This window comes from Ranitomeya variabilis, chromosome 4 (assembly GCF_051348905.1).
Source record: "Ranitomeya variabilis isolate aRanVar5 chromosome 4, aRanVar5.hap1, whole genome shotgun sequence".
In the NCBI taxonomy this organism is placed as follows: Eukaryota; Metazoa; Chordata; class Amphibia; order Anura; family Dendrobatidae; genus Ranitomeya; species Ranitomeya variabilis.
The window spans coordinates 11,324,375-11,350,208 of NC_135235.1; the positions used below are offsets into that span (position 1 = coordinate 11,324,375).

The 25,834-nt window shown below is 47.3% G+C and overlaps 2 protein-coding genes across 3 annotated transcripts in view; both read right to left on the reverse strand.

The window, feature by feature from the left end:
• The window catches only part of LOC143769425 (caspase-2-like), an 86,069-nt gene that overhangs the window by 52,029 nt on the left and 8,206 nt on the right, over positions 1-25,834 (reverse strand). Inside the window, exons 2-4 of one of the 2 annotated variants that reach the window (XM_077257926.1) lie at positions 23,624-23,766; positions 23,393-23,493; positions 22,131-22,255 (exon numbers count right to left, since the gene is read on the reverse strand). The gene's annotated coding sequence lies outside the window, so the exon portion shown is untranslated. Of the gene's footprint in view, positions 1-22,130; positions 22,467-23,392; positions 23,494-23,623; positions 23,767-25,834 lie in introns of those variants that run through there. The other variant, XM_077257927.1, reaches the window with a different exon arrangement.
• The window catches only part of LOC143769424 (caspase-2-like), a 212,036-nt gene continuing 204,230 nt past the window's right edge, over positions 18,029-25,834 (reverse strand). Inside the window, exons 3-5 of the mRNA XM_077257925.1 lie at positions 20,258-20,404; positions 19,887-19,996; positions 18,029-19,684 (exon numbers count right to left, since the gene is read on the reverse strand). Coding sequence (XP_077114040.1) covers positions 19,556-19,684; positions 19,887-19,996; positions 20,258-20,404 — 386 coding nt within the window. The 3' untranslated portion in view covers positions 18,029-19,555. The remainder of the gene's footprint in view (positions 19,685-19,886; positions 19,997-20,257; positions 20,405-25,834) is intronic.

Consider the following 25,834-nt stretch of genomic DNA (forward strand, 5'->3'; position numbering starts at 1 on the left):
TTTGGGCTCCCCCTGGTGGCTTTGTTTGTTATCCTGCTGGTCTGTGGCTGATCAGCTGCCTCATTATTCACTGGGAGGTTCCTATATAGCTCTGTTTCACTTCCACTTGTTGCCGGCTGTCAATGTATTCAGTGCTATTCAGATTCCTTCTGACTACCTTGCTCCCAGTCTCTCCAGGACAAGCTAAGTTTTTGTTTGTTCATTTTTTGATCATCAGTGTTCATCATGTTTTTTTGTCCAGCTTGCTAATATGTGATTCCCTCGCTTGCTGGTTGCTCTAGTGGACTGAGTTTCTCCCCCCACACCGTTGGTTGGTGCGGGGGTTCTTGAAATCTCAGCATGGATATTTTGTAAGGGTTTTTTACTGACCGCATAGATCCCTTTGCTATTTTCTGCTGTCTAGTATTGGTGGGCCTCATTTGCTGAATCTGTTTTCACCCCTATGTATGTGCCTTCCTCTTACCTCACCGTTATTATTTGTTGGGGGCTTCTGTGTCTTGGGGGATTATTTCTCTGGAGGCAAGCGAGGTCTTTCTTTCTCTCTGGGGGTAGTTGGTTCCTCGGGCTGGCTCGAGACATCTGGGATTTATAGGCACGTTCACCGGCTACCTCTAGTTGTGTTTGGTTAGGTTCAGATTTGCGGTCAGTCCAGTTACCATCTCCCTAGAGCTTGTCCTATGTTTTTGTTACTTAGCTGGTATATTTGTGATCCTCAGCCACTAAGGATCATAACAGTGTACTACCTTATATTATACCCTGATATTAGGGTGTTTTACCGCATAATTGGTGGTCTTGTATTTATTTCTATGTAGCTACATAGTGCGCCCCAAGAATGATTTTCTCTGGTGGGCCCAAGGTGCTCCAGTCCGACGCTGCACAAGACTGTGGCTAAGAGAAATTGAATGAAGCTGCTGATAGAGTGCGGAGCGTGCTCAAAGTCTATGGCACTGATGAGATAAATGATAGATCATCGTGAATTTCACTGCTGCCCCCAGAATGTAGACTTGTGTCCTCCATGATTGCTTCCCAGCAAGATCAAGGCGTGAAGTTTAATGGAGCAGCTGGTGGCGCATGCATCCTGCCGATCAGCTCTAAGTCCATGGCACAAACCATACACAAAGCCGAGCGCTGCACTGATAACTCTGGGATCAATGTAGGCTTCACTGCTGCCCCCCATGATAATAAGAACAGGGGACTTTTGCTTCTCATTTTCCCTTTCAGTAAGGCTACTTTCACACTAGCGTTAACTGCATTACGTCGCAAATGTGTCGTTTTGCCGAAAAAACGCATCCTGCAAAAGTGCTTGCAGGATGCTTTTTTTCTGCATTGACTAACATTAGCGACGCATTTGCGATGCAATGACACACGTAGCAACCGTCTTGCGACGGTCGCGCCGTGCTGTTGCGGACCGTCGGGAGCAAAAAACGTTACATGTAACGTTTTTTGCTCCCGACGGTCCGCTTTTTCCGACCGCGCATGCGCGGCCGGAACTCCGACCCCACATCCACGCACTTCCCCGCACCTCACAATGGGGCAGCGGATGCGCAGGAAATATGCATCCGCTGCCCCCGTTGTGCGGCGGGGACAACGCTAGCGTCGGGGACCTCGGCCCGACGCACGGCGACGGGCCGAGCCCGACGCTAGTGTGAAAGTAGCCTAAGGACGAGGCCAGGAGTTGTAAGTAGAGGCAAATTTGCGCATCCGCCCTCATCATCAAAATTGTTCCAGCAAGAAGGAGATGTGGTTGGAATGATGGAAATCACAGGATGGAGACGTCACTGATCTGCAAATGATGGAAACAAATGCATGAAACACCTTGATTTCTTCAGTATCAAGTCTTGTGCAGAAATCCCAGTACCTCCGGCCTTGATTGCTGTCACTGAGGTTATTAATGGTTCTGCCACTGAATGGACTAGGGAAAATCATCAAGATCCTCTGTTGGCAGCTCCTGTGTAATCACCGACCAATGAAGTCCCCGACGTGCTCTATGGGAGACAAGTCCAGAGACGCTGCAGCCACGGGAGCGTGAATAGACCACAGATCCTGGGACACATTGGAGAAATGTCTGCACAGCTGGTTCCTCGACCGAATCAATGTAACACCGAGCTGTTACTGTACCGGGAATGAACAGTAGAAGGGACCGGCTACCGTACCTGATGCCCCCACCACCACTATCATCCTGGAAGTAGGACCGGCATGACGTTCCCTCGTGGACGCCTCTTCATGGAGGTGCAGAACATTTTTCTTCTTCGGTGGGTAATTCTCCAGAAGAGGCTCATAAAGGATTTTTTATGCTAGTTTGTAACCAATATGAAAACATATAGATCTGTCCAGGGGCCGAGTACACAAAACGTAAATAATTTTTAACCAAAACTATTTGCAAAGTTGCTTTAGTTCTAATTTTAACTACACTGGAGCAATGTCCTGGGTTGTAGTCCATAGTTATAAACCTCAGTGTTGGCCGTATAGAGAGGCTTTAGTTCTGCCTCCGATCACAATGGAAAAAGACCACGGTCCTGGGCTGTCAGGAAGACCCCAAAAATGATCCAGAAGACACATTTTTTTTTAAATATCCCTTTAAGGATCCTAATTGGATCTCTTCACTCACACCTACGATAGGACCAATATATTTCCGCATTGTCGCAATCTCATACCGATAAGTGAACAGCGCGACGCCGGCAAAACCCCTAATGATTCCAGGACTAATTAATTTATTGCCCTCAGTAAATTATATTTCACATTCTTAATTACAACTTTGTTTAATTCGCCATCCTGAGCTCCCGGGGACCCGACCGAGAACCTGAAATATTCATTATTCATCTGAAATTCCCACCAGTCCACGTTCTCTGGGATTCGGATACAATGTCACAGATGAAAAGTGCAGTTTTAATTTTTGTAATAACCAGAGGTGCAATTAAAAGTATTAATCATCTACAAGAGGATGGGAAGTCTGGCGGCACAGGGACCAAGGCCACATCACCCCCCGGGCTTTGGGATGTGCCCCCCACAGATGCCATGTTAAGACAAATTCTAAATCTGGGAAAAAAAATAAAATTTTTTTTTAAAAAATCTAATTTTAAATCATTTCCAAATTTCCCTTTGAAAATATCACATTTTCTGGCGCAAATTTCAATGTCAGTTTTTTAATGACAATTTTTGTTTTTGCCTTTTCTTTTTTCCCCTCCTCTTCTCCCAAGAACCATAACATATTTATTTGTCTGTCCATCTAGGGCTTGTGGTTTGCAGGACGAGTTGTAGCTCTGAATTACTTTATTCATTTTACCAGAAAATACACTGGAAGAAAAATCCAAGGGAAATTTGAAAAAAAAAAAAAAAAAAGGAAATTATTGTCATTGTTTTCTGGTTTTTAATCTTCCTGCATTTATTTTGCGGTAAAATTAACATGGCAGGAGATTCTTGCGCAGGCGCCGGGAAAGGTCAAAGAGGCCCAGAGCCTGCGCACTGCAGTACTTTACTCCGCCGTCAACAGGACAGATACGTACGCCTGCGCAGGAGCGCCGATGTCGGGGAACGAGGAAGAAGCAGGAGGGCGGCGGAGCAAGAAGATGAGAGGTGCCGGACCAGGACCTGCGACACCCATCGGACCGGACAGCCCTGCTGGCGAGTATAATAAAACTTATTTTTCTTCACTTGCAGGGCGGACCAGGGGCTTATCTACAGCATTATACAGGGTGGGCCATGTATATGGACACACCTAAATAAAATGGGAATGATACCAACCTCCTGTTTGTGGCACATTAGTATATGGGAGGGGGAAAACTTTTCAAGATGGGTGGTGACCATGGCGGCCATTTTGGATCCAACTTTATTTTTTTCAATGGGAAGAGGGTCATGTGACACAAACTCTGAGAATTTCACAAGAAAAACACTGGTGTGCTTGGTTTTAACGTAACTTTATTCTTTTATGAGTTATTTACAAGTTTATGACCACTTATAAAAAGTGATCAAAGTGCTGCCCATTGTGTTGGATTGTCAGTGCAGCACACACTGATAGCAGCACCGCAGGAGAAATGCGAGCACAGGCTTCCAGGATCCCTGGTTTCAGAGTTTCAGATGCTTTGGGGTCATCTGAAGGCAATTGTCTATGCTGTGAAGATACGAGATGTGCAGCATCTGAAACACCGGACCAGTGACCAACACATCAGCCAGAAAGCATTGCACTGAGATGTGGTCTGTGGAAATTGATTGTCAGCAGTGCTGCTTCCTAAGTGGACAATTTGATTTCACAGAAGTCTGATTTACTTGGAGTTATATTCTGTTGTTTAAGTGTTCTCTTTATTTTTTTGAGCAGTATATATATATATATATATATATATATAAATTCTATTTGTAAGTGCAGTGCCCCAGAGTCCTGGTCGTTGCAGTAATGTCGCTCTGCCACTAAGGGGAGTGATGGTACTTCTGATTGCACCTGACCAGGTATCACAGTCACACATTACACTTCACACTCCGGCCACCAGGGGGAGCAAAGGGTTCTATGTATTAGGCCACTCCTCACACTCTGGTAAAACTGGGGGCTGGATAGGAAGTTAGGGAGAAGCTGACTGGGTTTTGCCCAGGTAACATCTAGTGAGAGGAGAGCGTTACTTGGGAAGATTCAGGGGGGTCCCTGTCAGGGGTGGGATCCTGACAGTGGCCTAGCACAGGACAGATCATTACGGAGCCGCGCCTGCACTTCATTGCGGCGGCATCTTAAGGAAGGACACGAAGCGAAGTATATTGTGGAGAAGTGAGAAACGAGATCACAGCACAAAGGAGATAGAACCAGTAGGAGTCGTGCCCCAAGATCGGCAACATTCTTCTGAGGCGCGTAGCCGGTGGCCGGAACGCCGAGGAAGTATTGGGCTCTACGTATTACTTCAAACCAACGGCAGGGCAGTTAACTCTAGGTTGGCTGTCTCACCTTAATCACCTAATGAAGACAACGGAGGCAATTGTGGGAGAGGGGCGGCTCTAGGGTCCCAGAATAACTCCAGGCCTACCCCGTCATACGGGTGCGTCCTATCCATATCATCTGGGGGACGGAGAGAAAGAACAGAAACATACACGACAGTTGTGAGGACTATCCCGTGGTGCTCAGCAGGGAGGTACTACAACACCCAGGCACTAGTAGGAAGGCACTGATATCCACCTGCAAAGGGAACTCTGGATGTGCCTTCGGAGCGGCCGGTCTCAGCCAGCCCTGAGTCAGCCATTTACTGCGACCTACATCTACACCTACATCTTTAAGTGGGCGCCCCTTAGCAGGGCCACGGACCGGGTCAGGCCACCGTGACATCCCCAGAACCAAGAGACCCGGTACCGAGTACTCCGCTGCCCTGCGTCTGGGGGCCGCTCCATAATCACTATATTATATGATTAAATAACACTGTGTGACCATTTTTGTTTCCAGCTTTTAAGTGCTATATTCCAGTTACTCATGCCTAAGTAGTAAAAAAAAACCTAATTATAGACTTTGCTTTTGTGACCAGGACAATGAACTATTCAGTTTTACGTATTTGCATAGGGAAATAGAAAATGTTCATCATTTCTTTTTGTTGATACAGTTACAAGAACATTGTATATGATGAGTAAGAAGTGAGAAGCTTTTGTCGATTTAGGATTCTACTGCAAATCACGATCACGAATCACCCCCCAAATGTCCCATCATGTTCTCCTTCTAATGTCCTTGGCAGCTTTGTTCAAAGTTCTTTCTATCCTGATGAAAGCGCTCACCTTGCTCTTCTGAGTAAGCCCTCGTGTTTTCCTTGAAGTTGTCAATATGGGCATCCGAGATCTGTACATTGGGAGACGTCCTACATCCCATTTTCCACAGTTCTTTATCACAGTCTGACCCAGTTGCACATATCTCTCATCCTTGTGATTGCCCAGGAAACCCTGCACCGCTGCAGCAAAGCGGCTCCAAGATGCTTTCTCTCTTCTCGTCAGCTTCTTTATGAATTCTTCGTTCTCTAGATCGGCTTCATTTGTGGTCCGACCAAGATACCAGCTTTTACCTTGGCCTCAGACAGGTTAGGAAAGAACCTTGTGGCTGCCGATTCTTTGTCGAGAGCTGTGACAAACGGTTGTATTGGGCCTAACTTGATGGGCAGGAGTGGCATCAAAAAATGAAAACCTTGATATCTTAGCCATCAACAATTGTTCACCTTAGGCTACTTTCACACTGGCGTTAACTGCATTACGTCGCAAATGCGTCGTTTTGCCAAAAAAACGCATCCTGCAAAAGTGCTTGCAGGATGCGTTTTTTCTGCATTGACTAACATTAGCGACGCATTGCCACACGTCGCAACCGTCGTGCGACAGTTGCGCCGTTCTGTGGCGGACCGTCGGGAGCAAAAAACGTTACATGTAACGTTTTTTGCTCCCGACGGTCCGCTTTTTCCGACCGCGCATGCGCGGCCGGAACGCCGCTCCCACCTCCCCGCACCTCACAATGGGGCAGCGGATGTGCTGGAAAAATGCATCCGCTGCCCCCGTTGTGCGGCGGAGACAACGCTAGCGTCGGTGACCTCGGCCCGACGCACCGCAACGGGCTGAGCCCGACGCTAGTGTGAAAGTAGCCTTACCCTCAAGAGTTCTCTTGCAGTTTTCATGAGAAATGAGGCGGCCATGGTTTGTCCCGATCCCCTATAGGCTATGTAGGCCTCACACACCTTAGAAGATGTCGCCACGTTGTATCTTTTAGCTCGTGTTTTCATAAAATCACCACAAATGGAGCTACATGCATCCGCCGGATACTGACAACCTCTTTATGGCATCTAAATTAAATGCAGGTACGTATCAAGTGTAGCACAAACAGAAATGGACAATTAGCGATCCTGTATTTATACTACTTTATCGACAGTTCTCGCATTTACGGAAGCTTCCCGCGCTCTACACTACGGTGCACGTTTTGCTAACGTCCGAGAAAACATTGATAATATGAAATCTACGTCCTGACCATAGAAGCAAACTTTCTGGGGAATTTTTGCCATTTTTTCACTTTAGACATAAGTGATTGGGAAAACGCCATTGCAACCCACAAAAAAATTAAAATTTGTTACATAGTGTCATAAAACAAATTGTATACAAAATTATACATTTTTAAATGACTTACAGAAATGTGAAAAAAGAAAAAAAAAGATTTAATAATAATTTTCCCGGATCTGTAACGTGATTATTTTTCTGTTGATGGAGCTGTTTATTTCGTGGCGAGCGATAGCTTTTTTTCCTCTGGTATTTTTGGGATACAGATAGGACAATACCGAATGTCGTATTTTTTATTTTTTTTTGGATAGGGCAGGATCACCATTTCATCAACTAACAACTAAGCAAAGGTTTTATAAACCAAATATTATAATTCCCCCAGGAAGTGCCCGGGATCCTATGCTCTATTAAGTCATCACATTCTCCCCTAAATAAAACTACCAGATTTAATAAGACGCTATGTGCACTGCCTGCTGCTGACCCGTCTGTGCCAGTACTCTGTCTCCCTCTGCTGGGTGACACTGGGTACTGCAGGCAGGAATTCTAACCATTGCACTCCGTCATACATGTATGTGTCATAGTGCGGGGGTAGTTCAAAATCATTCTTATATTCTGTGGGAAACAATTGCATTCGTCAACTACTTATTATCTGAAAAATCATTCAGAGATTAACTCTTTCTTGCCAGTTATGGATCCATAGTTGTAGCATTTGGCTCCCACCTTGGAGGGGGGCGCTGTTGCATTGGTGCCTATGTAAAGCATTTGCGGATATACCTGGTGATAAGTGGTACTGCATGTAACAGAGCTAATCGAGAACATGTAGTTTTTAGGCACTGTATCCCTAGCAACCAGACTGTCAAAAGTGACAGCAAGGAAAGGCATCTGTCATATCTCAAGTAGCTGATCAATCAGATACTTTCCAAAAATGGGGAAGGCTTTGTATTTATTATGTGAAAAAAAAATAAATTGACAATTGGTCGATATAATTGATATGTATAAGTAAGGGATGTGTCCCGACAGTGAATAAGGGAGACACCCAGCGGTCATCATATTTATATACTTCCAGGAAGTATAACTGAGGAACAGCAAATCACAGAATCCTACAATATGATCCTATGTGTATACAGCTCCTTTGCAGATTAATGGAGAGCAAAAAGGGTAGAAAAAAGGCTAAAAAAAATACATTTATCAATTACACATAATTGATACATATATAAGATGGTTTACTATGAGGTGTTACTGATTGTTCGGCTTTTCTTTGCTGCAGTTCATTTCTAGATAAGATATGAAGAAATGTATTTTTCCGGGATTTTGGGTAATCGGACAAATAACAGAAGCATTACTGGGAAAAATATATACAGTGGGGAAGTAAGTATTTGATCCCTTGCTGATTTTGTAAGTTTACCTACTGACAAAGACATGAACCGTCTATAATTTTAAGGGAAGGTTAACTTTAACATTGAGAGATAGAATATCAAAAATAAAATCCAGAAAATCACATTGTATAAATTTGCATTTTGCAGTGAGAAATAAGTATTTGATCCCCTACCAACCATAAGAGTTCTGGCTCCTACAGACCAGTTAGACTCCTAATCAGCTCGTTACCTGCATTATAGACGGCGTCTTCCATAGTCACCTTTATAAACGACTCCTGTCCACAGACTCAGTTATTATTATAGAGACATTTATTCCATGGTGCTTTACATGTGAAAAGGGGCATATATAGTAAAAGCAAGGACAATAATCTTAGACAAGTGACGACTGGTACAGACTCTAGTCAGTCAGACTCTAACCTCTACAACACGGGCAAGACCAAAGAGCTTTCTACGGACGTCAGGGACAAGATCATAAACCTGCACAAAGCTGGAATGGGCTACAAAACCCAAAAGATGTTGGGCGAGAAGGAGATAACTGTTGGTGCAATAGTAGGAAAATGGAAGAAATACAAAATGACTGTCAATGGACATCGATCTGGGGCACCATGCAAAATCTGACCTCGCGGGGTATCCTTGATCATGAGGAAGGTGAGAGATCAGCCTAAAACTACACGGGGGAGGAACTTATTAATGATCTCAAAGCAGCTGGGACCACAGTCACCAAGAAAACTATTGGTAACACACTACACTGTAAAGGTCTAAAATCCTGCAGTGCCCACAAGGTCCCCCTGCTCCAGAAGGCACATGTGCGGCCCATCTGAAGATTGCCAGTGACACCTGGATAATTCTGTGAGTGATTGGGAGGTGCTGTGGTCACATGACACAGAAAATTGAGCTCTTTGGCATTAACTCAACTCGCCGTGTTTGGAGGAAGAGAAATGCTGCCTATGATCCAAAGAACACCATCCCCACTGTCAAGCATGGAGGTGAAAAAATGTTTTGCGGGTGTTTCTCTGCTAAGGACACAGGACAACTTCACTGCATCAGTGGGAGAATGGATGAAACCATGTACCATAAAATTCTGAGTGATGACCTTCTTCCCTCTACCAGGACATTAAAAATGGGTCGTGGCTGGGTCTTCCAGCAAAACAGTGACCCAAAACATACAGCCAAGGCAACAAAGGAGTGGCTCAAAAAGAAGCACATTAAGGTCATGGAGTGGCCTAGCCAGTCTCCAGACCTTAATCCCATAGAAAACTTATGGAGGGAGTAGAAGCTCCGAGTTGGCAAGCGACAGCCTCAAAATCTTAATGATTTAGAGATGATCTGCAAAGAGGAGTGGAGCAAAATTCCTCCTGACATGTGCGCAAACCTCATCATCAACTACAAGAAATGTCTGACTGCTGGGCTTGCCAACAAGGATTTTGCCACCAAGTATTAAGTCTTGTTTGCCAGAGGGATCAGATACTTATTTCTCACTGCAAAATGCAAATAAATGTATATAATTTATACAATGTGATTTTCTGGATTTTATTTTTTATATTCTATCTCTTAATGTAAAAATTAACCGACCCTTAAAATTATAGACTGTTCATGTCAGTGGGCAAACGTACAAAATCAGCAAGGGATCAAATACTTATTTCCCCCTCTGTATACATTAATTTGGCATTTGTTTTTTCTGTATTGATACCTTTTAGTCAGTTTTTTTTATTACTATCTCTATGTATAATGCATGATCAAAACCAAAAGCAGTCATCTTCTTTTCCACTTGTCTGCACTTTATCCGTTCTTTATATTAATTGCATCAATTCTTCTCTGCCTTTGACACATTGTAATGTCTTCATACCGGTGAGATCAGTGCACGCCTCGCCGCTACGTGCGCCTCTCATCCCCGGCATGTACATGTTGTTCGCGCATGTCCGTGAGCCATCACGTGTCTAAAGTTCCCGCGCTCATGACTTCATGGCCAGGCGGGGTTTAGTTGGCGCCTGCTGCACGTGCACCGCTTATTCCGAGCTCATATCTAGTGTAAGTAATATATATTTTAGTCTAAAAACCCTTTTTGGATCCGTTTATATGGCCAATTTCACACTATAAACAATGTAACCGATATATTCTATTGTACTAAACCTATGAAGAGCGCAGGCTGGAAACGAGCCCGGCGTCATCCGATCCTGCAGTCGGCACATCCCTTCTCTGCTCCATCGTACATTTAGCCTGATATTAAAAATAAGGAGGCATCGTGACTGCAGGATCCGACTACACGAGGTTTGTTTGCAGTCTGTTGCCATGGGAACACACAGGACTTAATAGAACTTTTGAAAACTGCAAGAAACTTTCACCCACATAAAAGATATAAAAAGATTTATTGAACCAGTATAGAATCACTTTGTTTTTTCCTCTTCTTAACGGAGACACACTGTGACACGTACCGGCGGCGATACATGACGACAATGCTGTGCTTGGCAGAATATAAAACAATACAGAGAGAGGCAGTGACAGAAACGAGAAAAGTCCTGAGATACAGACGTAGGAAGAGGCCTCGTAGTCACACGACTCGCTCACACCAGCGGCAGCAAGGAATGTACAAAACACAGCGTACGGGGAGGAGCCTGGTGCCCCGCCCCCTGCAATATGGGGAGGTGCCATATGGGGAGGTGCCTCAGGCTCCGCCTCCTGCATATCACAAGCGCATATCGCAGCCGCCATCCGGGGCTGTCTATACTTTTTTGCTTCAAAATTATCAAATGGAAAAAGTAACTAAAAACTAATTTTGCCTAAAACTTAACGGAGACCTCCATGATGACGGTGGCCGAATCTCTCGCTAGTAGATGGGGCTGGAAAACGCTCCTGCAGCTTTTCAGAACGCCATGTGGTGCCGGAGGACACCAGACACCGGCCGTTTTTCCAGGTACGTGGCCCTCTTACATATAACGTTTTGAGGTCATTTTTTTTGCATAATTGCATTAAATTCTGCAAGACGCCCCTGAAGTGGAGACAAGGCCGTGATCCTTGATGGAGGTCCCCTATGAAGCCTCGCGCCAACAAAAGCTGCAAGCTCAGGAGAGACGACCATTGACCTCAATAGTAGCTATCCCTCTGCACATAGCAGTCTAGGAAGCTGAGATGTGAGGGGCTGTTTGCTGGGGTCCATACACTACTAAGAAGCTGCCATGACCCAGAACAATGCATGCGCTGGGATTTCACAGTAACGGATAAACCAGCTTTACAGTGCGAGGAGCCTGTAAACAGTTCTCAGCTTCTGAAGCCTGAATGTACATGACAAGCAGATAAAGCAGCACTATAGCCAAGACCCTCATTATACAGCTCCCCCCCATAGCTCTGCTCCCTGCAACAGTTACATGACAGAAGTGGAGAAAACGAAGGAGCATTGTAGGGCGACCATTCCACCATACAGCTCATCTCAGCTTTCTGAAGCCTAGTATGACATGGAAAAACAATAATAATGGATAAAACAACCAGCATTGCAAGGCGGGGACTTCACCATACAGCTCCACAGACCTCTGCGCTTTTGAGTGGAGTTAGGCTTTAAATTAAGGAACGTTAATTATCTAAAGTGCAAGAAACACGGGTATTACATACCTGGTAATGTGTTTTTTCATGAGACATGACGGCACCACGAGAGAGGGGATCCGCCCATCAAGGACAGGAAACCTTCAAGATAAAAGGGGCGGCTCCTCTCTCCACATCAGTTGTTTTACAGAGTATGAGAGGAACTCCGCTGGTTAGTGTACACATAAATAATACATCCTATACGGTTCTATTCACCGATACCCCAGGGAGTGTATAATACAAATAATGCTAATAATGCACCCAACTAATGACGTGATCAAAAGGGTGGGAATATAAGGGTGCCGTCATGTCTCATGAAAAAACACATTACCAGGTATGTCATACCCGTGTTTTTCCATCATACATGACGGCACCACGAGAGAGTTACAGAGATTGTATTCTCTTTAGGGAGGGATCACTGCTTGTAACACTCTTCTCCCAAATGTGAGATCAGAGGTAGCAGATAGGTCTAGCCTATAATGTTTAAAGAACGTAGACGGAGAGGACCAAGTGGCCGCCTTACAAATCTGGTCGATGGTAGCATCTGCTCTCTCCGCCCACGACGTCGCCATGGCCCTCGTGGAATGGGCTTTCAGACCCTGTGGAACAACCTTGCCTGCACTACTATACGCTAGAATAATGGCCTCTCTCACCCATCTAGCTATAGTCTGTTTTGAGGCTTTAAGGCCCTTCCTTGACCCCTGGAACGAAACAAATAAAGCCCTCTGCTTCCTCCAGGATTTTGTCACCTCTAGATACTGTAGGATACATCTCCTAACGTCTAGGCAATGGAGTCTCTCCTCTTTTTGGTTACTGGGATTGGGACAGAAAGAGGGTAGGGTTATGTCCTGAGCCCTATGAAATCTCGATACCACTTTGGGGAGATATGCCGGATCTAATTTTAATACAACCCTATCGTCCATGATTTGTGTGTAAGGGGGGTCAGCTGACAACGCGTGTAAATCCCCCACCCTACGGGCTGATGTAAGGGCCACTAACAAAGCTGTTTTTAATGTTAGTATTTTATCAGAAGTTGTATTTAATGGCTCAAAGGGGCTTTCCGTCAGGGCTGTTAACACTAGATTTAGATCCCATGGTGGAGGAGTAGGAGATGGAACAGAGTCAGCTCTACTACAGGCTCGGACAAACCTCACCACCCACCTATTACTTGCCAGGTCACAGTTAAATAGGGCTGCTAAGGCTGAAATGTGTACTTTGAGGGTACTAACAGCTAACCCTAGATCTAAGCCCTTCTGCAGGAACTCCAGTATTGCCACTATTGGGACCTCCCCTTCCCGTATTGGCCCTGAGCTGGAGAGGAATTTCTTCCATATTCTCCCATAGATCTTGGTCGTTACTGGCTTTCTGCTGCTGAGCAAGGTGGATATTAGCCCAGCTGAGAACCCTTCTTTCTCTAGTAACGACCGCTCAAATGCCAGGCTGTCAAATGAAGCCCGGAGTTCTGCGGGTGGTTGAAGGGACCCTGCGTTAGAAGGTCCTGGTCTTCCGGGAGAACCCATGGGTCCGTCACTGACATCACTCTCAGCCAGTAAAACCACGGTCTTTTCGGCCAGAAGGGAGCTATGACAATTACCCTGGCCTTGTCCTCCCTGATCTTCCTCAGAACCACTGGGATTAGACATATCGGTGGGAAGTCATACAGGAGTCCTGACGTCCATTCTATGCTGAAGGCGTCTACTGCCAACGGCCTGTCTGCTGGGTTCAGGGAGCAGAACTTTTGGACTTTCTTGTTGACTTTTGAGGCAAAGAGGTCTATCTTGGGTTTTCCCCACATGTGCACTATCCGTTGAAAAACGGACTTTTTTAGGGACCATTCTCCTTGTCTCAAGTGGTTCCTGCTTAAAAAGTCTGCCTTTATGTTGTCCACGCCTCGGATATGCAGGGCCGATAATGACAGGAGGTGCCTTTCGGCTAGAGACATGAGTCTTGTGGTTACGTGCATCAGAGCCCGAGAGCGGGTGCCTCCCTGGTGGTTCACGTATGCGACCGCTGTTCGGTTGTCCGATAGGACTCTCACATGATGCCCTGCCAAGTGAGGAAGTAATCTCTCTAGCGCTTTTTCTATTGCTAGGAGCTCCCACTCGTTTGAGGATAGATCTTTCTCCTCTTGAGCCCAGGGGTCTTGGACCCATAGTGTGTCTGAGTGGGCTCCCCACCCCCACGGACTGGCGTCTGTTGTGATCACCTTGGAGGCTGTGAATGTCCAGGGAACTCCTCTCGGGAATGACTCTATCTGTAACCACCATCTGAGAGATTGGAGCACAGAGAGTGGGAGAGTGCTCTAACTGCCCCTGAAGTTCCTGGTCGTTCTGCAGCACACACCATTGCAGTTCTCTTGCATGGAACTGGGCCCATTTTACTGCCGGTATGCAGGAGGTTAGGGATCCTAACACCGACATGGCCCTTCTTAAAGTCATTTCCGGTTTTTTTAAAGTGATCATAATCATTTGTTTGATTTTTTCCTCTTTTTCTTCTGGGAGGCGACACTCCTGTGCCACGGAGTCTACCGTTATCCCCAGGAAATTCTGGACCATAGCTGGCTCCAGCTTGGACTTCTTGAGATTTAGTTGCCATCCCAGTGTCTGAAGAGTGTCCATCACTATCCTGACCTGTTCCTGACAGTGAGAAAAGTTCTTCCCCACTATCAGGAAGTCGTCCAGGTAGGGTATTATCAGAGTGTCTTTTTCTCTGAGATGAGCTGTGACCTCTGCTATCAGCTTTGTGAATACCCGTGGGGCTGTTGCTATCCCAAAGGGCAGAGCCTTGTACTGGAAGTGACGCAGCTGAGACCCCATCTGGACTGCCACTCTGAGAAACCGACGATCTTGTTGTCCGATTGGGACGTGATAATAAGCGTCCTTGAGGTCGAGGACGGACATGTAACACTGGGGATAGAGAAGTTTCACCGCTGATTTTATGGTCTCCATCTTGAATGATGGTATTACAAGAAATTTGTTGAGGCCTTTTAGGTTAATTATTGTCCTCCAGGAGTTGTCTGGTTTCTTTATGAGAAAAAGAGGGGAATAAAATCCTTCCCTTCTTTCCTCTATAGGAACTTCCTCCAAGACGTGTTTGTCTAGGAGTGATGTTACTTCTCCTTCCAGACTGTCTTGTTTCTCCTGAGAGGATTGTACTGGGGTCTGCATATACCTTCTTGGAGGCCAGTGGTGAAACTTTAGTTTTAGGCCTGATCCTACGATCTGCCGGATCCATATGCTGGATGAGATCCTCTCCCAGGCTGGAAGGAAGTGAGAGAGCCTCCCTCCCACCTGAGAAGGACCGTCACTGGGAGGGTTTTTTGGTGTCTCTGGGGGACTTGCCGAAATAGAAGCCCTTTCCTCCCCTGGGTCGCTTGTCCAGGTTGCTCCTGTCTCGGTCTCTGTACTGCTGTCTCCGGAATTTTTGACCTCTCCGAAAGGGCTGAAACGGCTGTTTCGGGAAGTTCTTCTTTTTATCCCCGGCTTTCTCCAACACCTCGTCTAAAGCCGGTCCGAAGAGGAAGTTCCCCTCACAAGGCAAAGAGCAGAGCTTCATCTTCGCCTGAGTATCTCCTGGCCAGCATTTAAGCCATACGGCACGGCGTCCTGTGTTGGCTAACGCTGCTGATTTTGCTGCCAGCCTAGCCGAGTCCGCTGATGCTTCAGCTAGAAACACCGCCGCTGCTTTCATAGTTGGTATTGCCTCCAGGATAGTTTCCCTGGGAACTTTTTTCTCTACCTGTTCCTCCAGGTTGTCTATCCAGATTTTAAGGGATCTGGCTACACAAGTGGCCGCGATGGCTGGCCTTAGTGCTCCTGCTGAGGCTTCCCAAGCTGTCTTCAGGGAACTGTCCACCTTCCTATCCAGAGGTTCTTTTAGAGAACCTAGGTCCTCGAATGGCAGGGAGGATTTCCTGGCAACTTTGGAGACCGCCACATCAATTTTTGGGGCTCTGTCCCAAGATGAGGACGCCTCCTCTTCAAAAGGGTACCTTCTTTTTAGGGAGGTAGTTAACTGGGACCTTTTTTCTGGCTTTTGCCATTCCCTTTTAATTAGTTCTTGTAGCTGCTCATTAACAGGGAATGACCTCCGTTTTTTCTTTTGTAGGCCAATGAACATGAGTTCCTGGGCTGTCTTTTTGGCCTTCTCATCTACCAGCCCCATGGTAGAGCGAACAGCTTTAATAAGCCTATCCGTAGCCTCTGCTGGAAAGATGTCTTCTTCCTCTGAGCTACTATCAGAGCAGCGGGCTGTATCGGAATCCTGCTCTGACCCCGAGGAATCTCTTTGGGATCCTACTGAAGGGCTGGATCTGTCCCTAGATCTGGCATCTGTGTCAGCTGTCTGTAATGTGTTTACGGACCTAGAGACTTCGGTCTGAATCAGGGACCTTAGGCTGTCCGTAAAGGAGGGTGTTTCCTCCGCAACAGTCTGGTTGATACATTCCTGACACAGTCTTTTACCCCAAGATGTCTTTAAGGGTTTTTTACATAAGGGGCACTCCTTATTTTTAGTTTTCCCCTGACGCTTTTTGGGGACCTCCTATACTCCACCCCGTAAGAAAAGAGGGGAGAGACGGAGATAAGAGAAGAGAAAAGAACAGACATTAGCGTGCTGGACTTTCTCGCAGATCACTCACCACTTGGACACTTTCAGAGTACGGGTACCGGATCCGGAGGTTGGCTGGATTTCTCCATGTCTCCCACTGAGACTAGGGACCCCTCCTTGGCACGGCGATCCGTCCGTACGCTGTCCGAGCGGCTTCTGCTGCTGCCATGGCGGGACTGGCTCTTTTCGCTTGAGCGAGACCGCCTCTCCTGCATCTCTTGCTGTGGCATCAAATGCTCTGGTGAAAGACTCTCCATCATACACGTTAACACTTAGCAAGAGTAGTCACCTTCAACCTGGCCTGGTTTTAGTGACACAGGGCAGCGTTTCTGGCTTGTTTAAATAGGTTCACTTTTTTTTTTTTTTTCCTAATGAATCACCTGGTTGATCCTGCCTTACTGGCTGCTTCAGTGATCAGGTGTATAATCGCACCTGTCCTGAATGATTACCTGGCTGATCGTGCCTGCACCACTTCCGGTGCTTCTATGTGCAATCAATCACCTGGTTGATCGTGCCCACGCAAGCGCAACGCCTGCGCTGTGTAAACATGCCAGAGCGCGCACCCGGCAACCACATCCGGTGCGCGCTATTAGAGTCACCATCTACCTGGCTGATCCTGCCATTGCCGCCCTGCGCAACGTTTGCGCAGTAAAGTGATGCCAGAGCGCGCACCCGGCAACCACCTCCGGTGCACGCTCCATTCACCTGGTTGATCCTGCCTCTGAGTGCGCGGCCCTGCACGCTCCTTCACTTCCGGGCGCGCACCCGGCCTTTACTTCCGGTGCGCGCCGAAGATTCTGGTCCCCCTGCCCTTCTGCCCGCATTTAAACGTTCCGCGCGAGCGCGCGCACGTACCTCCAATTCCTGGATACCTGGTGCCGCTGGAGGGAGGCTTTCCGGAGCGTCCATGCCACAGACAGCGCAGTTACCTCACCACTCTCCGAACACCGCTTGTCAGGTACCGTCAGGGAGGCGGGGGAAGGGGGGAGACCTGCTTTTGACACTCGACAGGGAGGGCCCCAACCTCCGAGGAGACTTACTAAGCCCGGGCACCGATGTGCCTCACGGGCTGCATGGCCACCAGTAGTCAACAGGGGGGGCACCATAAAGTGACCCCCGTGGACAGGCAGGATTTTTCTCAACTCGACAGGGGGGGAAGCGCACCTGCGGCCCCCGTGGAGGAACTTCACCCGGGCGTTCGCCTCGCGGGCTGTGGCCATGCTTCGCTCAGGGGGGGCATGGTATACATTGACCCCCGAGGCGACTACGGGTACCTGGTGACAAGTGCAGCAGACAGAGCCTGCCCAAATCCACCCGACCCAGGCCCCGGCATCCTCTTCAATCTTCAGACGTCATCCATTCAGACGTCTTCCATCTTGAGGGTTCCCCGTCAAGGACAGGAAACCAACTGATGTGGAGAGAGGAGCCGCCCCTTTTATCTTGAAGGTTTCCTGTCCTTGATGGGCGGATCCCCTCTCGTGGTGCCGTCATGTATGATGGAAAAATACAATTAATCTATACAGAAAATATAACAGAAAGTTGTAGCCATCGGCAGGAGAAGCTGAAGTTTTTCGCAAGCAGTTGGCATGAAATAAAAGTAAAACTCGGGGGCGGAAGACTGGCCAGAAGAAAGGAAGAATGGACGTCCACGAGCCGGCATCAGAGGTCTCCAGCCTACGGCCATGACGGGGGTTGTAGTTTTACATTGGGCAGATGGTCACCTGCGGCCATCCACAGAAGATGGTCTGTGATCAATGAACGTGACCTCCCTCTGGAGACCCCGTGATGTGTAGGGAGCAGTGTGGGGATTGCCTTATATAGGAGCCAGATTGGAAAGGTCGGGGGCAGAGGGATAGACAGAGAAAGGATCATATCTGTGAAGCTCCCATACTACTGACTCAAGAGTCCAGCTCACCTACGAGACCAGACGATCCCCACATACGGCATCTGAATATAGCCACGTAGTAGAAACACTTCTACTGTAAAAAAACAAATCATTTCTGCTCTGCGTCGTGTCGTTCCTCAGTTAACTCTTCTTGGAAATTGAATAAATTGTCACTTGTCACCGTCAGCTCAACTAGGACACTGACAATAAGAGACACACGATAAAACTCCAGGAGGAACAACAGAGGGACAACATGACAAATTAGCAATTTTGCAGGAAAGCAAAAATTCACAAAGACCGGCGAGTCAGGAGAAGGGCCGAGACCCGTCTGAGGGGAAAAAAAAAATGGTAAAACTACGACTTTCTAAGACAATTCAGTCTGTGAAAGAAAAAATATGAGAGCAGTGTTGATACAGGGCTGATCTCTAGGCGAGACCCCTGTAAACATATAATACATCCCCTTTTAGTCGCGGCCCCCATAGAACTTCTCAAATATCAAAGTTTGAAGGATAATTAAAGTTTAAAAAACTAAAAAGTTTCACTGGAGGGAATCTGAATCCCAAAACCTCTAAACAGAAAAGTGCAGAGATTTCAGCTAATCCTCCACGGTTTACGCACTCCCAGACTTTGTGATTAGTAGGGGTCTGGGCCCGGACCACCACTGAAGAAAACTTCCTGCATGTGGCAAAAGTGAACATACAATACAGTAAGAGAGAATAGCTCCGCCATCGGTTACAAAGTCCCGGGGACCCTGCTGTTGGGCCAAATTCACACTGGCTTTAAGTGCAAGTAAAATATATCATTTCTGGTGCAATTACTTTTCGCTTCCATAAAATAATGGAAACAATAAAATACAGCAAAAAAATTGCCCAACGGCCCTGGATGAAGGGAATCTAAGTCTCTGGCCCCTAAATACTATGGAAGATATAGAGCACCGCACCAGAGGAATATCACACCCAGCACTCAGTGTGAATGCGGCCTGTCCAGGAATGTGACCTGTGTGAAGGGGCTTCAATGCTCCTTGGACCCATCCAAGGAAAGGAGACAATACAACAGTGGAAGACATGGATAGAAGATGTAAAAATAAAGGCATTCTATGTAGGAGACAGAAGTGCAGGTGGTCAGGTCACAGGGGGAATCCTGGGAACAAGTACAGGTCTCGGCACAGGGTGCTGCTGTACTCGGACATCTCTTTGCAGCGGTCGTATTCGGTCCCTGGAGCGTGCCCCTCTCGCTTTTTAATGCGGGCGTTCACCTATAGAGAGGGCAGAGGAGAAAAGCTCATATTAGGGGATATTACTCTACTATGGGACGGCGGCTGTCATGGTTGATGAAGTGAGGGTTAGGCCGGCGCGGCTCATTTTTGCATCAGGAGGTCAGCGACACAGATGATGCACTGGTGTACAGAGACATTATAACAGGGGTCTCACAAGGGGTTACAATAAATGGGGTCTCACCTTAACCAGCATGTCAGCTACATGCGTGTCCTTGGCATGTTTGGAGAACACATCAGTAAGATCTCGTATGAACCACGATCCGTGCTTTGTGTTGTGAAGTGATACAGAACCTAAATGATGTCACAGATTATACAAGTGACATAAAACTATATACATAATAAAATGCAAATAACCAACTATGCAAATACAGACATTACTGATCCGGAATTACATCCTGCATTTTACTCCAGAGCTGCACTCAATTTTTAATACATTTTTTACACCTTCAGTAATGCACTCACTTTATCTGCATGTAGGAGATGTAATGACTATAAAGAAAGTTTGTAGGAAAAATAAAGACCAGCCCAGAACTTAGTTTGTTTTGTGCTCACCCTTCAGACAGGCGTAGGCGCAGATCATGTCAGACTGGGTTGGCAGCCGGACTCTCCCATCCTCTCTCCCTGCGTCGCTCTGCTCACAACCAGGCGATCCGGTCTGCTCTCGTCCGTCTCGCTGGTCCACACCTCGATCCGTCTCATCTATTGAAAGTTACATGTATGTTACTACGTGCCCAGTGAGTGGCTGCAGCGGTCACAAGCGCTGTTGCAGCGGCCCCCAGACGCAGGGCAGCGGGGTACTCGGTACCGGGTCTCTCTCGGTTCTGGGGATGTCACGGTGGCCTGACCCGGTCCGTGGCCCTGCTAAGGGGCACCCAATTAAAGATGTAGGTGCAGGTGTAGGTCGCAGTAAATAACGAGGACACAGGGTTGCAGTCTCTTTACCTTTTACTGTAGACTTCGGCATCCACAATCCAGAGCACTGCTAACAGGGCTGGCTGAGACCGGCCGGTCCGAAGGCACATCTAGAGTTCGCTTTGCAGGTGGAAATCAGTGCCTACCTACTAGCGCCTGGGTGTTGTAGTACCTCCCTGCTGAGCACCACGGGATAGTCCTCACAACTGTCGTGTATGTTTCTGTTCTTTCTCTCTGTCCCCCAGATGATATGGATAGGACGCACCCGTATGACGGGGTAGGCCTGGAGTTATTCTGGGACCCTAGAGACGCCCCTCTCCCACAATTGCCTCCGTTGTCTTCATTAGGTGATTTAGGTGAGACAGCCAACCTAGAGTTAACTGTCCTGCCGTAGTTTAAAGTAATGCGTAGAGTCTATTACTTCCTCGGCGTTCCGGCCGCCGGCTACGCGCCTCAGAAGGATGTTGCCGATCTCGGAGCACGACTCCTACTGGTTCTATCGCCTTTGTGCTGTGATCTCGTTTCTCACTTCTCCACAATATCCTTCGCTTCTTGTCCTTTCTTGAGATGCCGCCGCAATGAAGAGCAGGCGCGGCTCCGTAACGATCTGTCCTTTTGCTAGGCCTCCGTCAGGATCCCACCCCTGACAGGGACCCCCCCGAGTCTTCCCAAGTAACGCTCCCCTCTCACGTGATCGCTCATACAGTAGAAGCTGCGGCCAGGACAGGACACTGCGAGGGAGGCGGGTGAGTATTTTAATAACAGCTGGCGGGCGCACAGGGGGTGGGAGGGGACATGGATCTTTATGTTAAACACGAGAAACAAACAAAAAAAAAGGATTATTCATATCTTCTCTACAGCAAAGGCTGCTGCAGAGAAGATATGAATGGCGGCTTCAGCACCATGTGGGGGGGGGGACAGCGCTTACTGTAAGCGCTGTCTCCTGCACGGCACACGGACTGCACACGGAAAACATCCGTGTGCGGAACGTGTTTTACACGGGCCCACTGACTTTAATGGGTCCGTGTAATCCGTGCGCTCCCACGAGCACTGACATGTGTCCGTGTTTGGCACACAGAGACACGGTCTGCAAAAAATCAATGACATCTGCACAGATGCATTGATTTCATTGTGTCTACGTGCGTCAGTGGCTCCGGTACGTGAGGAAACTGTCACCTCACGTACCGGAGCCACTGACGTGTGAAACCGGCCTTACTTAGAGGTCCTATAATAAGGCCGAATTCAAATGTCTGAGAACCACAGACCTAACTCTTTGATCATTTCCCTAATTAAAGAATGAAGGTAATATGCGGCATTGCCCTACTGTAGACACAGCAGAGGGGAGAGGCTCCTGCTGCAGCCAGCGGAAGAGAACATAGCTATAGATAGAGATCATAGCTGTGATATGTGGAAGATTTCATTTTTTACATCAATATACAACAAAGAAGAAAAGAGAATTAACTGCTGGGATATGTTGTGTCCCAGTGTGAACATACCTGGCCTTGCGTCTTACCTGTACAAGTTTGCCATCAGATCCATACACAGCACCGTCCACTCCATGGGATAAGATGGCGATGATACAGGAGTCCAGCTCGGAGTGATCAGTTTGGAGAAATGTTCCAGTTCAGATATAATTTCCTAGAAAGAGAGAACGAGAGGTGATATTATCGCAGCCTGTACGACACGATCTCATCTGGTTTTAATGGTCTGACGGTGTAATACCCGTAGTACCCGTTCATATAAATCATACTTTTCATAAGACGACGGACTGATGGAGCAGTGCGCTTGCACATATAAATCACACCCAAACCCAAATGCTGGCAAGAGGAGGAGAAATATATATATATTAGAGACGAGGATACATGAAAGGAATGTCACCCATTTCCTCAAGATGAGCATAGAGGCGCTATCGTGCTCAAGCCATGGGTCATTCAAAAGAATTTGCTAAGGCCGAACAAGGAGTGCAGCCCACCAGCACAAGGAATGTTGAACAACGAAGCAACAGGTAGAACTGGAAAACGTGGTGCAGGCACGCCGAAAAAAATGTATTCTATATATACATGCACGCCCAGAAAATAGAAAGTGGGCTACCAGTGACAATGAACCAGGCTATGTTTCAAGGTACAATATCAAAGCCCATAATTTACATATGTTACAACTGTCACTCATATACAAACATATATTTATTTATCAAAAGGGGAAAGACATCCCTTAGCTGGACCAACAGAACATACATAAGGACGAATGCAAAAAGCAGTACACAATATATGGCATAGCTGGCAGCAGACGAAAACCTAAAAGAGTGAGGCAGAGACAAATAGCCGAATCGTAGGTACAGACAAATAGCCGAGTCATAAGCACAGACGACAGGACAAAGAATAGGGATCCAGAAATCCTATGGGTCCGTAATGATTCCGAGTTTTACACCTAGGAGGGGTTCAAAAAGGGTAAGTTCATCCACAGGATCTAAAACGAGACACAAGGAGCAAATATGTGAATAACAAACACCAGCAAAAATGGGGGTACGGGGAAAACAGGTGACAATCCTTCAAACCCGCTTGTAAAAACCGGTAGTTAAAAGCTCCTCATTTATACCCACTGGGGCCAAACTGTTAAGGTTGTAAATCCATTTGGATTCCTTCCTCAGGAGCTCAGGGACTATGCTCCCACCCCTAATATCAGTCCTGACCCCCTCCAGACCCATAACCCTTACACCCCTAGGGGAACCCCCATGATGATGCAGGAAATGTGCAGCCACCGAGGAAAGCTTCTTACCTTTATCCAAACCCTTCCGCGCCATATTGATACTGGATAAGTGCTGTTGCGTCCGGCGTCTAAGCTCCTGCATGGTGGAACCAACATACAACTTTGGGCAACTACAAATCAAAGCATAGACAAGATTCCTCGTGCGACAGGTAAAGTACCCGGTAACCCGGACCTTGTCTGGGCTGTTAGGGAGACAAACACCGCTGTCGGCCACCATATAGCTGCAGACATTACACCTACCACATGGATAGGATCCATCGATGTTCCTGCCTGTCCCTGTTCTAGCGGTCACCCGTCTGAAATGGCTTGACACCAGCTCATCCTTCAGATTTCGCGACCTCCTAGCCACCATCCTGGGAGTGTTCGAGAGCCACGGTAGAAGCCTAGGTTCCGTCAACAGAATATTCCAGTTCTTTTTGAGAATAGCATACACATCACTCCACTGATTATGATAGGTAGTAACGAGATTAACGGTCCGAGCCGTGGTCTTATTTCTAGTGCTGCCACCTAGTGTCTCTTGCAGGGTAATGCAGCCTCTGTGGTATGTGCCGTGTAGTGCTGCCACCTAGTGTCTCTTGCAGGGTAATGCAGCCTCTGTGGTATGTGCCGTGTAGTGCTGCCACCTAGTGTCTCTTGCAGGGTAATGCAGCCTCTGTGGTATGTGCCGTGTAGTGCTGCCACCTAGTGTCTCTTGCAGGGTAATGCAGCCTCTGTGGTATATGCTGTGTAGTGCTGCCATCTAGTGTCGCCTGCAGGGTAATGCAGCCTCTGTGTTATGTGCTGTGTAGTGCTGCCACCTAGTGTCTCCTGCAGGGTAATGCAGCCTCTGTGGTATGTGCCGTGTAGTGCTGCCACCTAGTGTCTCCTGCAGGGTAATGCAGCCTCTGTGGTATGTGTCTTGTAGTGCTGCCACCTAGTGTCTCCTGCAGGGTAATGCAGCCTCTGTGGTATGTGCCGTGAAGTGCTGCCACCTAGTGTCGCCTGCAGGGTAATGCAGCCTCTGTGGTATGTGCCATGTAGTGCTGCCACCTAGTGTCTCCTGCACGGTAATTCAGCCTCTGTGGTATGTGCCTTGTAGTGCTGCCACCTAGTGTCTTCTGCAGGGTAATGCAGCCTATGTGTTATGTGCCGTGAAGTGCTGTCACCTAGTGTCACCTGCAGGGTAATGCAGCCTCTGTGGTATGTGCTGTGTAGTGCTGCCACCTAGTGTCTCCTGCACAGTAATGCAGCCTCTGTGGTATGTGCCGAGTAGTGCTGCCACCTAGTGTCTCCTGCAGGGTAATGCAGCCTCTGTGGTATGTGCCGTGTAGTGCTGCCACCTAGTGTCTCCTGCAGGGTAATGCAGCCTCTGTGGTATGTGCCGTGTAGTGCTGCCACCTAGTGTCTCCTGCAGGGTAATGTAGCCTCTGTGGTATGTGCTATCGCTTACCAGAATGGGGGTGGATAACATCTTCCCCCTTAATGACATTAGAGCATCATGCACATCCCAGACAGGGGTAAGTCCCCACCCGTTCTGAGCCAATAAAGCTCTGCTTAGGCTGTTTCGTTAAGCTCCCAATGTCGGCCCTCACCCATTGATTCCTAAGATTTGGCGGTTTTCTTTTGCACATGAGTGCTGGAGTTTTGAAGGCTTCAATATCAGGATATGACCTGTGGAGAAGTGGCCAGTGTCTATTAATGATGTTGTGGAGTTTCGGCATTATCGGTGGTGGGTGTGTACAGAGGGAATGCGTTCAGGTGTGACGGATGTATTGCGAGAAGGGATAGATTCCAGAGCTCTTTGTTTCTCGGTGTTCAGAAGTTGTTCTGGGTGGTCTCTATCAATAAATTTCTCAGACATTTCATTAAGGCGGGTTTCTAGTAAATTCTTATCAGACACAATTCGTTTAACCCTCTGAAGCTGGGAGCGGGGCAATCTATTTTTAGTTGATCTTGGGTGGCAACTGGTATACAACAAAAGATTATTCGAGTCAGTGGGTTTGGTGAAAATATCTGTCTCAAGTTTACCGGTGTCGTTTTTGATGACCATTGTATCTAATAATGAGATTTTGGTCAAGTCCCAGGTTAGGGTAAACTGGAGTTCAGATCTCACCGAATTGAGAAAATTATGAAAGGAGGATAGACTCTCAGGGGTGCCTTCCCATAGACGAAACACCGAAAAACAAAGAGCTCTGGAATCTATCCCTTCTCGCAACACATCCGTCACACCTGAACGCATTCCCTCTGTACACACCCAGCACCCGATAATGCCTGAACTCCACAACATCATTAATAGACACTGGCCACTTCTCCACAGGTCATATCCTGATATTGAAGCCTTCAAAACTCCAGCACTCATGTGCAAAAGAAAACCGCCAAATCTTAGGAATCAATGGGTGAGGGCCGACATTGGGAGCTTAACGAAACAGCCTAAGCAGAGCTTTATTGGCTCAGAACGGGTGGGGACTTACC